At 51.2% G+C, this 12,952-nt stretch overlaps 1 protein-coding gene across 1 annotated transcript in view; it reads right to left on the minus strand.

Annotated features, from left to right (window-relative positions):
- Positions 1-10,233: 10,233 nt before the first annotated feature.
- LOC119395564 (microsomal glutathione S-transferase 3) overlaps positions 10,234-12,952 on the minus strand; it is a 111,685-nt gene continuing 108,966 nt past the window's right edge. Inside the window, exon 6 of the mRNA XM_037662538.2 lies at positions 10,234-10,691. Coding sequence (XP_037518466.1) covers positions 10,591-10,691 — 101 coding nt within the window. The 3' untranslated portion in view covers positions 10,234-10,590. The remainder of the gene's footprint in view (positions 10,692-12,952) is intronic.

Here is a 12,952-nt window from a genome sequence, read left to right on the forward strand (position 1 = left end):
AACGCCTGCTTGAGAACAGACATGTACGCTGCCTACTGAATTGAGTGGTTTCACACCAGCTTCTACAACATGCGTACGCCTGTTTTTGTTTCAAAAGTTTCTTCGCTTGGTTTAGCTATTTCACTTGTGCTTAATCATACAGATTACAACCTTCGGGCTCTGTGCACACTATATATTATCTTGCTCTTCGCTCACTTCGCCTCTTCATTATTAACGCATTCCTAATGTTAGTATAGGACTGTAGGTCAACCTGTCTGGCTCGCGCATACTCTTCGGTGTTCCGACATAGCTTGCGCATTTAGAGTTAGTCCACTCCGCCAGTCATTAGTAACCTAAAATGCTTACAAAACTCACCGCTACCACGGCTGTCTAGGTACGAGCTTAAACTGATGACCACTTCTCTACAACTTGCCGTCTTCTGTGACGTAACCATCAGCGCCGCTATCATGTCCGTCGCCAGCGCGACTTGCGTGCTTTCCCTGCGTATGCATGTTCATCAGACCTTGATCCTAACCCCCTTTTTACCATAAGAAGCGAGCCGTTTTTCTTGTGCCCATGCTGGTGACTTAAATAATGCATAATACTTACTTCTCTCTTAGTTTTGTTCCTCAGGTTGCCAACATCAGCAGCAAGACAAGAGAACGAGCACACAACTGCACCAAACACGCCTGTGATGACGCAGCTGCCTCGATAGAGGCAAATCCTTCTGTCAAAATGCTGGCCAGCTCGACTGAGGCACTTACCTGATTCGACTAATTTTGCCAACGATGCTATGATAGTACGCGTCAACGGCCAAATGATTTTCCTCGCCTACCCAAACGAATTTCTGAAGTATTTTTCATGATGTCAGGTTAACTTCCACATTTCAACCACACGAGACGTCTTTGAGAGAATTACATTTATAGGCCGAATACAAAGTTTCTCGGTGTCTGAATGTGTGTGGCGTCATTTCTCTACTTTTTAAACCCGTCACATTGTTTCTATGCAATGATTTATTCTAGATAATATATGAGCTCTTTATGAACTGTTGTCATGAAGTCAGTGTGTTTATTCAGACTATGCCTTTCGTACAAATGCAACTAGTCAAGGCTGACAGTTCACTTTGAGATATAGTTTCACGAGGCTCAAAGGAAACACGATGTTCCGCTCTCATAATTTCGAACATGCTGACCTGCAGAGTTTTTCTGAACAGCATTGCGCGACCGCCAGAAGGCCGGCATATCGCCACCCTTCTCACTGCACGGAGCGGCAAAACTAATGTGCCAGAGAACGTTGTTGGGAACTGTTATGCGTTGGTTTATTACATTTGCCGTTTATTTTCCACGTGAACTACTTCGCTGAATGGTTTCATGGCCCTGTCAAGCTCTTGCAAGATAATAATTAAGATGTCTCTGAAAAACGGCGAAGTAATAATAATAATAATAATAATAATAATAATAATAATAATAATAATAATAATAATAATCAACATCATTGATATTATTTGGCATTTACTCTACGATTTTCCCAGCGGAAGCAAGGAAACTGCGTGTTACGCAAGGTCCGCCCCCCCTCCACATACACACCAAATATGGAATCACACGACCTTCGTCAAAATTTGACCCCCCCCCCCCCCGACCTGACAGAAATCCTGGGTGCGCTATTGGAATGAGACTTACCTCGAGGTCCTACACCGTGCTGTCTCGACTAGGGAAATGCATTTCGCTTTGAGTCGGCCGTCGTTGTCGTCGATCGTCTGCTCTTCACCGTAAACGTGATCGACGAGCATTTCTCCTTTGATTAAAAGTGTTGAATTGCGCAAACAGCACAGGGACTAAAGGAAGAGACGACGCCACACAGAGCTCACAGAGTTTCCGCTCTGTGTGTCGTCGCCTATTCCTTTAGTCCCTGTGCTGTTTGCGCGATTCAACACTTTGGATCATGAACCAACATGCCCAATTGTCAGCCATTCTGAAGTTCATTTGATTAAGTTCGCCTTAGGGAAGTACCTGTCCAGCTGGGAGGCCTTTTTGAAACCGCACTGCAGTGGCTACGTTGTGAGGCGCCGCAAGAGCTCTGCACGTGCACGGAAGCGAACGGCAGCGCGTTGGAGAGAAGGGGAAACGCACGCTGTTTGCCCCTAGTTTCTATTTTAAATGCGAAGCATTTCTTAGCGAACCTCAGGCACTTTGGCCGTTTCTATCTACGTATCTATCTATCTATCTATCTATCTATCTATCTATCTATCTATCTATCTAGCCGCCTACGTCTGGGCGCTCTCCTGTTCGTCTCCATAACTTGTAATATACCAAAATTGGCATAGCAGGGGATCAGTGTATGACGAACACGATTCACTGGTCGTGATATGAATAACGCAATATACCTGTCGCGTACGTCATAAAACCCTTTCTCTCAGTCACGTGTGGCACATACCCGTAAACCAGAGATAATATTATGCGGGTATGTGCCACAGGTGATACAAAGTCTCAACCAACACAGTAACGGCGAACACACACATTGACACGCAAGGAAAGTGATAACAATAATTGTAGGGGTTTTATGTCCGAAAGCGACGATATGATATGAGAGACGCCGTAGCGAAGGGCTCCGCAAATTTTGACCATCGGGTATTCTTTAAGGTGTACCGAGATCGTGCGACACGGGCATTCAGCATTTTGCATCTATCGAATTGCGGCCGCCGCGGCCGGGATCGAACCCGAGACCTTCGAGTCAGCAGCCGAGCGCCTTAACCGCTACACCATGGCGGCGCACGCAAGAAAAGTGAGGAAACTGAAAACAGAACACCACTGGAAGACGCTCAACTACCACCCACTCGTCCACGTGGTCCGCAACGTTCACCACGTGGATTACGCAAAAACCGCGTCAATGTTTCCTACAATATATATGCTGAGAGTACCAGGCCTCTCATCATTACCGGTGTCTTGAACATTGATTTATCAAGACCCAACAACGCTTGGTCCTTATACTGCGAGGAAAACGGCTTGGATGTGGACAGGGCATCAAAAGACCTTGCTGCCACGTTCACGACAGGAGCCATCATAGAGCATTTCATCGTAAGAGGCATCCAGGATTTCCACCAGCTGCGCTATACCTCGCAATTCACTACACTTAGACTCCTCATAGCCGCTATCACGAACGGATCCGATTAACAAGTCCCGTCCAGCTGCTGGTGCTGACTGCTCACGGTGGTGACGACCTTGTTCACGAACTGTCAAGAACCCCTTCTACACATATACACGGGTTCGTGAAACGTGCGTGCGTTCTCCGTCATAAAGGAAAAATATTGTCACGTGGTCGTGACGTCGATGAAGACAGCAGTCGGCGTTTGCAGGATGAAACTGTTTATTTGGCCGAACTTGTGGCCGGAAAATGAGAACTAGAACTACAGCAATACACGCTGTACAAATATAGCGGCGAACAGGGCGTCGTCCGTCGATCAACTGACAAGCGGTCAATCGCGTCGGCTTTTATACAGGCGGTATCGAACTTTCCAGCAATATCGCTGGTGGCGGCGTTATCTCTAGACAAAGCTGGAACGTTCGCGTGCGGGGCGCAATCTTAACAGAACGATCTACTAAAATCGTGAAGCTTCTCGAACACTGCTTCACGGCCAGCGTCGAGCGTTGATAACCGTCCTTGCTGGTCAAACTCGAACACATCAAAATAAAAGAAGAAGCGGGCGTGGCATTGCCCTCCTCTGAAAAAGCATCGTCCCGATGCTTGCAACAGAACATGCAAAGAAAAAAAACAAGTGCATACACAAATAAATTACAATAACAAAGGAAAAAGTAGAGTTCTCAGGTTCGCTAACGCGCAAAAAACGGCTTAAGGCGCACGACATGGACGACTTCAGGTCGTGCGCGGCGTCGCTGGGAGTTCGTAATGCCGTCCGGGATCACCTCGTAGTCAAGAGCGCCGAGGCGTCGAAGAACCTTGTATGGCCCGAAGTATCGCCGAAGGAGTTTTTCGCTAAGCCCACGTCGGCGTATCGGCGTCCAGACCCAAACACGGTCGCCGGGCTGGTATTCCGCGAAGCGTCGTCGAAGATTGTAGCGACGGCTGTCGGTGTGCTGCTGGGTCTTGATGCGCAGGCGGGCGAGCTGTCGAGCTTCTTCGGCACGTTGTAAGTAAGCGGCGGCATCGAGGTTTTCTTCGTCGGTGACGTTGGGTAGCATGGCGTCGAGCGTCGTCGCCGGGCTCCTTCCGTAGACCAACTTGTACGGAGTCATCTGCGTCGTTTCTTGGACGGCCGTGTTGTATGCGAAGGTCACATACGGAAGGATGGCATCCCACGTCTTGTGTTCGACGTCGACATACATGGCCAACATGTCGGCGATGGTCTTGTTTAGCCGCTCGGTCAGGCCATTTGTCTGTGGGTGGTACGCTGTGGTCCGGCGGTGGCTTGTTTGGCTGTATCTCAGTATTGCCTGAGTTAGGTCAGCAGTAAACGCCGTACCTCTGTCGGTGATGAGAACTTCTGGGGCGCCATGACGCAGGACGATGTTCTCAACGAAGAACTTCGCTACCTCGGCGGCACTGCCTCTAGGCAGGGCGCTCGTCTCGGCGTAGCGGGTGAGGTAGTCTGTAGCTACGACGATCCATTTGTTTCCGGTATTGGACGTCGGGAACGGACCCAGTAAGTCCATCCCGATTTGCTGGAACGGCCGTCGAGGTGGCTCGATAGGCTGCAGAAGTCCGGCTGGCCTAGTGGGCGGTGTCTTGCGTCGCTGACAGTCCCGGCAGGTCTTCACGTAACGAGTGACGTCGGCGGGAAGGCGCGGCCAGTAGTACTTCTCCTGTATTCTTGCTAGCGTGCGAGAAACACCCAGGTGTCCAGCCGTCGGGTCGTCGTGCAGAGCCTGGAGGACCTCTGGCCGCAATGTCGAGGGTACCACGAGAAGGCTATCGGCTCGAAGCGGTGAGAAGTTCTTCTTTAGGAGAACACCGTTGCGCAAGAAAAATGACGCCAGTCCCCGCGTGAATACCTTCGGAACAACGGTGGTCCTGCCCTCGAGGTATTCCACAAGGCCCCTGAGTTCTGGATCCGTTCGCTGTCGTTCGGCGAAGTCGTCGGCACTTATGATTCCCAAGAAGGAGTCGTCCTCCTTGTCGTCCTGCGGCGGTGGGTCGACGGGGGCGCGAGACAGGCAGTCAGCGTCGGAGTGTTTCCTTCCGGACTTGTAAACGACGGTAATGTCGAATTCTTGAAGTCGTAGGCTCCACCGTGCGAGGCGACCTGAAGGGTCCTTCAAGTTAGCTAGCCAACACAATGCGTGGTGGTCGCTCACAACTTTGAAGGGCCTGCCATAAAGGTAGGGGCGAAACTTGGCTGCAGCCCAGATGATCGCTAGGCACTCCTTTTCTGTTGTGGAATAGTTCGTTTCTGCCTTTGATAGCGACCGGCTAGCATAACTGATGACCCTTTCCTGCCCGTCAGTCTTCTGCACAAGGACGGCGCCGAGTCCTACGCTGCTTGCGTCGGTGTGGATTTCCGTATCGGCGTATTCGTCGAAATGTGCTAGTATAGGGGGCATCTGAAGGCGTCGTTTCAGTTCTTCAAATGCTTCGATTTGCGCCGTTTCCCACTTGAATGGCACGTCGGTCTTCGTGAGGTGAGTTAGCGGTTCGGCGATTCGTGAAAATTCCTTGACAAAGCGCCTGTAGTAGGCGCACAAGCCGAGAAAACGGCGCACGGCTTTCGTGTCGGTGGGGGGCGGGAAGGCAGCGATGGCAGCTGTTTTCCGCGGGTCTGGGCGAACACCACCTTTGCTGATCACGTGACCCAAAAACAGCAGCTCCTCGTATGCAAAGCGGCACTTTTCAGGCTTCAAGGTGAGGCCAGAAGTCTTGATTGCTTGTAGTACAGTGTCAAGGCGCCGGAGGTGTTCGTCGAAGCTTGAGGCAAACACAATGACGTCGTCCAAGTACACAAGGCAAGTCTGCCACTTCAGTCCAGCCAGCACGGTGTCCATAACGCGCTGGAACGTCGCAGGTGCCGAGCAAAGACCAAAGGGCATAACCTTGAACTCGAAGAGGCCGTCTGGTGTTATAAAGGCAGTCTTCTCTCGGTCTCTCTCGTCGACTTCGATTTGCCAATAGCCGGTCTTGAGGTCCATCGACGAAAAGTACCTCGCGTTGTAGAGTCGATCCAGGGTGTCGTCTATCCGTGGGAGAGGGTAGACGTCCTTCTTCGTGATTTTGTTCAGGCGGCGATAATCGACGCAGAAGCGTAGGGTTCCGTCTTTCTTCTTCACTAACACCACGGGTGACGCCCATGGACTCTTCGACGGCTGGATGATGTCGTCGCGTAGCATTTCGTCGACTTGTTTCTTGATGGATTCGCGTTCTCGCGTTGAAACTCTGTACGGGCTCTGCCGGAGTGGCCTGGCATTTTCCTCTGTTATGATGCGATGTTTTGCGACTGGGGTCTGGCGGATTCTTGACGATGACGAAAAGCAGTCCCTGTATTTCAAGAGCAGGGTTTTGAGCTGTTCTTGTTTATGCTTCGGAAGGCTAGGATTAACGTCGAAAACTGGTTGAGAAGCTTGGTTCGTCGGTGTTGGCTCGGAAGAATCGGCGATGGCGAAAGCCATTGACGTAGCCGTGATTTCTTCGATGTAGGCGACTGTCGTGCCTTTGTTTACGTGCTTATACTCGTTGCTAAAATTTGTGAGCATCACTGTTGCTTTGCCTCCCCGCAACTCTGCTATTCCTCTTGCGACGCAAATCTCGCGGTTAATCAACTGGTGCTGGTCGCCTTCAATGACGCCTTCCAGGTCTGCTACTTTCTGAGAGCCGACGGAAATGATGACGCTAGAGCGAGGGGGAATGGTGACTTGGTCTTCCAGCACATTCAAGGCATGCTTCCCTGGCGGCGTGTACCGCGGTAATGCTTTTTCTGTAGATAGTGTTATCGACTTCGATCTGAGGTCGATGACTGCACCATGAAGGCCTAAGAAGTCCATACCAAGGATGACATCTCGGGAGCAATGCTGAAGGACTACAAAGCTTGCGGGATAAATCCGGTTGTTGATGGAGACCCTCGCTGTGCAGATTCCTGCCGGCGTTACTAGGTGACCTCCCGCTGTGCGGATTTCGGGGCCTTCCCAGGCGGTCTTGACTTTCTTCAGCTTCGTCGCGAACGGTCCACTAATGACGGAATAGTCGGCTCCAGTATCGACGAGAGCGGTGACGTTGTGGCCGTCGATGAGAACGTCGAGGTCACTCGTTCGTCGCCTACCGTTTCGATTTGGTCGCGGCGTCGGATCACGGCTACGTCGGTTTGTCCCGCTGCTTCGTCGTTGTGTCGTCAGGTCTTCTTCGGGCCGTGAAGTTTCGACGTCAGGGCTTCGTTCGGCTTGCGGCGTGTTCTTTAGATGTCGTTGCGGCGTTGTCGTCGGCGGCGGAGGATCTTCGGTATTTCGTCGTACAGCAACCGCACCTCCATCGGTTGCTGCCCTTAGTTTTCCGGATACGGGCTAGGTGACCGGCCCCGAGTTGGGCCAGTGTATGGTCGGCGTTGGGGAGAGACGTAGCGGCCTGGCGACGGCGAACGGGAAGGTTGTCGGGGCGTCCATTGCGTTCCCGCGATGTAGTCGGCGATGTCACGTGGTCTTTCCCCTCGCTGTGGACGCGGCGCGTCGATGGCGAATCCACGCAGTCCCATCTGTCGGTACTGGCAGCGGCGGTAAGTGTGGCCAGCTTCTCCGCAATGGTAACAGAGTGGGCGGTGGTCGGGGGCGCGCCAAACGTCGGTTTTCCTCGGCGTGTATCGCTGGCCGGCTGGCGGGTGGTGTGACGTCGGTGGTGGCGGCGGTGGTGCCTGGCGGCGGAACTGTTGAGGCGGCGCGGCGTCTTGACTTGGGCGAGGAGGGGGGGCGTTGCGTCGGGCTGCAGCAGCATAGGTCACTGCTTGCAGCTGCGGCTGCGCTGACTCGGGGGTGCCCAGGGACTGCTGGATTTCCTCTCGGACGATGTCAGCGATCGACGCAACTTCAGGCTGTGGTGAGGGTAAGAGCTTGCGTAGTTCTTCCCGCACGATCGCTCGGATCGTTTCGCGCAGGTCGTCGGAGCCGACAGCATGAACAACTGGGTTGTCTTGAATCGATCGGCGATTATACTGCCGGTTGCGCATTTCCAACGTCTTCTCAATCGTCGTCGCCTCTGAGACGAACTCTTGGACTGTCGACGGTGGGTTCCGCATTAGCCCAGCGAAGAGCTCTTGCTTTACCCCTCGCATGAGCAAGCGGACTTTCTTGTCCTCGGGCATGGCTGGGTCGGCGTGTCGGAACAGTCTGCTCATCTCTTCCGCGTACAGCACCACGTTCTCGTTTGGAAGCTGCACACGGGTTTCCAGCAGAGCTTCGGCCCTCTCCTTGCGGACGACACTCGTGAATGTGGCAAGGAATCTTGTCCGAAAAATGTCCCACGTCGTGAGGCTTCGCTCTTGGTTCTCGAACCAAGTTCGGGCAGAGTCCTCCAAGGCGAAGTAGACGTGTCTGAACTTGTCTTCATCGGTCCATTCGTTAAAAATAGCGACGCGGTCGTACTTCTCCAGCCAACTTTCCGGGTCTTCAGCAGATGATCCGTGAAAGGTCGGTGGTTCCTTTGGGCGCTGTAGCAGCACGGGTGCAAGCGGCATGGTTGCTGTCATTGTCGCTGTTGTGTTGGTCATGGTCGGGGTCTTCCTGGTCTTGTCGGGTAAAGGCTGGTATTCTGGAGGTAGTCCTTGTGTCCTGCGGCTTGCTCGCTGTTCGGGGTAGGCGTCGATGTCTTCGTTGCGGCCCGGACTGGGTTCACGGCCTGACGGGGGCGACCGGAACATGAGCGAAGCAGCACCTCCACCAGATGTCACGTGGTCGTGACGTCGATGAAGACAGCAGTCGGCGTTTGCAGGATGAAACTGTTTATTTGGCCGAACTTGTGGCCGGAAAATGAGAACTAGAACTACAGCAATACACGCTGTACAAATATAGCGGCGAACAGGGCGTCGTCCGTCGATCAACTGACAAGCGGTCAATCGCGTCGGCTTTTATACAGGCGGTATCGAACTTTCCAGCAATATCGCTGGTGGCGGCGTTATCTCTAGACAAAGCTGGAACGTTCGCGTGCGGGGCGCAATCTTAACAGAACGATCTACTAAAATCGTGAAGCTTCTCGAACACTGCTTCACGGCCAGCGTCGAGCGTTGATAACCGTCCTTGCTGGTCAAACTCGAACACATCAAAATAAAAGAAGAAGCGGGCGTGGCAATATAAGCATAGAAACTGTAACTGTGACTGTAACGTACGAGCAGTGCGCCTGCGCGTGCCACTCGGCCATGTATTTATCTAGGGAAGCTTTCCTGAATGAAGCTTAGTTGGGAGTAACGCCTGTCCTGTGCATCTGTGTTCCTTCTTTGTCATGTTCGGATTTGCGCTATCCGGTATTACAGAATATAAGCACTACATATCACCTTACCGCGTCTGGTGTTGGTAACACCCCTTGTTGCTCTTGCCATCGTTACGCAACTGTAAACATCTGGTGATATAATACATATGCGACTCTTCAACATATGAGTGTGCGTATACCACTTCCATGCTTCTCTAGCGTCATTCCGTAACGTTTCGCTCAATATGAAAAATTGCGCCAGTCACCATCTCGCGCATGCTTCGCATAACATCGACTCCCACGGTACGTGGGATCTGCCGAATTTTTTCTGCCAGAGATGGCGCGGCCTGTCAAGAGCAGCAGCGCCACTAAGCGATGCTTGGGGAGCGTATAAGCTGTAATCTGAGGACGAGCATGACGTACGCACACACGCGGACACGATGTGGCTAGCAGACGACGCAAGGAGCCATCCACACCACGGGGTCTCGTCCGCTCCTCGCTAGGTGCCGACTCTGCTCGATCTCGCGGCCAATAGAGCTACGTCAGTGTTGGCGCGCCAGCGATGGGTCTCGATCGGGAGAGGGCATTTAGGTGCACTTTGGAAGTGAATTAAAATATATTCTAAACGTTTGCTGTGTTCAACCCTTCGTGTGGTGTGTCCTTGCATACAGAGGAAAACCACAACAGGCTTGTTAGAGCCTCGAAATTTGATGGCACCACCCCTTTAAAAAGAAATGCATGGTTGCCAAGGCAGGCAAGCACTGTGACGGGGCCAGTGGCTTTTGATATGCCATCAAGAAATATTTCCACATTACGAACTAACTATCACACTACCTACTGGTGACAGACTTTCACACTCATAACAATGTAAACAAACGAAGCATTTTATTATCTGAAGAAATGGACGGGGATTCTTGCGCAAGTACTCATTCCCTCCAAGTTGGCTGCTCTCTGCCCCCATTTTCCATCACTGTTCCAGTTTCCACTGACTTCTGTCCAGTGTCAAGATCAATATATCTGCTGCCCGCAATCAGCCAAATACCTGCGTTGCCTCCTTAGACCAATGCAGATAAAAAGAACTATCACAATGTTCTTGGAAAGTGCATGTCATTAGGTCCCCAACTTGTGAGTTGTCAGCTGCTCGAGTTTCCGAAGGCCCCGAATGTTGTGCTTCAGTGGCAGCTCTGCAAGAGCCATACCACGCGAGAGAGTGATATAACCTTATACAATGGCCAGCATGCGCAGTCCTTGGCGCACAGTCAGTCCGAGCAGGGTAAGTACGCCGAAGTACTGGAAGCTGCCACGCATCCGCTTGGATGGGTCTGCGAACAATGTTGAGAGAGGAGAGCCAAATAAAGAACAGCAAGTGCAGAGCCTTTGTCAAAATTTCAAGATGACTCGGTGAATTACTTTTAGAAGAAACACGTAAATAAATATTGGTTTAGCGTAGCATTTAGAAAAGTCTTCTTTCATTATCACAACAATTCCTCCAAGAAGTAGAAGAAAGAGAGGTCATACCCGAATGACCGGCTGCGTGAACACCACTACAATGCTAAAAACGTGGCAGGTGGTTTCCCCGCAATGCATTGTAAGAAGTGCGGCTGCCTTCCTTTGTTCAATATGGGCAGAATTGTGGGAAGATATAGTCAGCTAACACGCGAGATTATAGAAGCGGGGGAGATTGAAAAGGTGGGTGACAAGTGCATGCCGTCTATCAGGCTGACAGAAAAAGAATTTCATTTTAATGGTGTCCGTGATGTTAGTAATGTTTTGCTTACGTTTTTATATAAGACGTGCTAGGATCCCTATAAAGTGTTGAAAGTTACGCTGTGCGTGCGTGTTCCTTCGTCTTCAGCGACCCTTCTTACACGTGCCCTGATTACCACCTATAGGTCATACTAGCTTGAATAATAATGAGCTTGCCCAAATTTGTACCACCCTATTATATGACATGTAGAATTTCAAACTCATACAGTCAACTCCCGATAATATAAAATTGCTTAATTTGACTTTTTGGTTATTTATAAGTGAAGAAGCGGTCCCGTCAGTTTTGCATGCAAACCTATAAGAAAAAAAATGCTCAATAGTTCCAAGCTAAAAGCCCATGTTGGTTAATTAGAACTTATTTTTCAATCGAGATTCTCGACCTCGAGGCGACCATAATTTGCCATTAAGTGCCAAAACAGCTGCCACACCGCGCTGGTGTCGTCACTATTACAGTTGTCTGCAGCGCACTGTACGCACCATGGATGGATGGATGCTATGAGCGTCCCTTTATAACGGGACGGTGACAGGTGTGCCACCAGGCTTGACTGACACACACACACACACACACTATATATATATATATATATATATATATATATATATATATATATATATTGTAGAATGGATAGGGCGCAAACAGGGGCGCCAGTGAAAGACGATGAAAGACGAAGACGCGAACGGTTGTTGGTGCTCGTGCTTGCTGTTTCGGACTGCTGGTCGCTGAACCTGTGCTATTTATTTATTAAACGCCTCACGGACTCAACGCTAAACGCGTACCATCAAGTGGTGCTAAACGCGTACCATCAATTGATTCGGACCTTCCTATTGCTCAACGCACCCAACTCTAGAAGCTTCTCGACCGCTTTCGGACGTCTTTCGACTACAAGCAAATCAGTTTGGGTCGAACGTCTGCCATCGTCCATCATATAGACACCGGCAGCCATGCACCCCTGCGTCAGCGTCCATACCGGGTCTCTCACGCTGAACGCCGAGTTATTGATGACCAGGTGACTGATATGCTTAGTCGTGGCGTTATACAGCCGTCCCACAGTCCTTGGGCCTCCCCGGTGGTACTTGTGAAAAAGAAGGACGGTAGCATCCGATTCTGTGTTGATTATAGGCGCCTTAACAAGATCACACGCAAAGATGTCTATCCGCTCCCCAGAATCAATGACGCGCTCGACTGTTTGCAAGGCGCGGAGTTCTTTTCTTCACTGGACCTTCGATCGGGGTACTGGCAGGTACCTATGGCGGTCGCGTTCGTAACTCCTGACGGCTTGTACGAGTTCAACGTGATGCCGTTTGGCCTTTGCAACGCCCCCGCCACCTTCGAGCGTCTTATGGACAACATCCTTCGAGGTCTCAAGTGGAACACGTGCCTTTGTTATCTGGACGACGTCGTAGTTTTTTCAAAGGACTTCGACACCCATCTTCTGCGCCTCGCAAGTGTCCTGGAATGCCTCACACAGGCTGGTCTACAACTCAACATGAAGAAGTGTCACTTCGCCGCCAGGAAGCTCACCATCTTGGGACATGTCAGCAAGGACGGCATTCTACCCGACCCTGCAAAGCTCCGCGCTGTCGCCGAGTTTCCCAAGCCGTCGACCCTGAAAGGACTCCGGAGTTTCATAGGCCTATGCTCATATTTTCGGCGATTCGTTCGTCATTTCGCATCCATAATGGCCCCTTTAACACGCCTACTTGCTGACAGCCAAGGTGTCATGGCATGGTGTTCCGCTTGCGACGCCGCATTCGCGAAATTACGTCATCTACTGACATCGCCACCGATACTCCGTCACTTTGACCCAGACGCCCC

The sequence above is a fragment of the Rhipicephalus sanguineus genome, chromosome 6 (assembly GCF_013339695.2).
Source record: "Rhipicephalus sanguineus isolate Rsan-2018 chromosome 6, BIME_Rsan_1.4, whole genome shotgun sequence".
Lineage (NCBI taxonomy): Eukaryota > Metazoa > Arthropoda > Arachnida > Ixodida > Ixodidae > Rhipicephalus > Rhipicephalus sanguineus.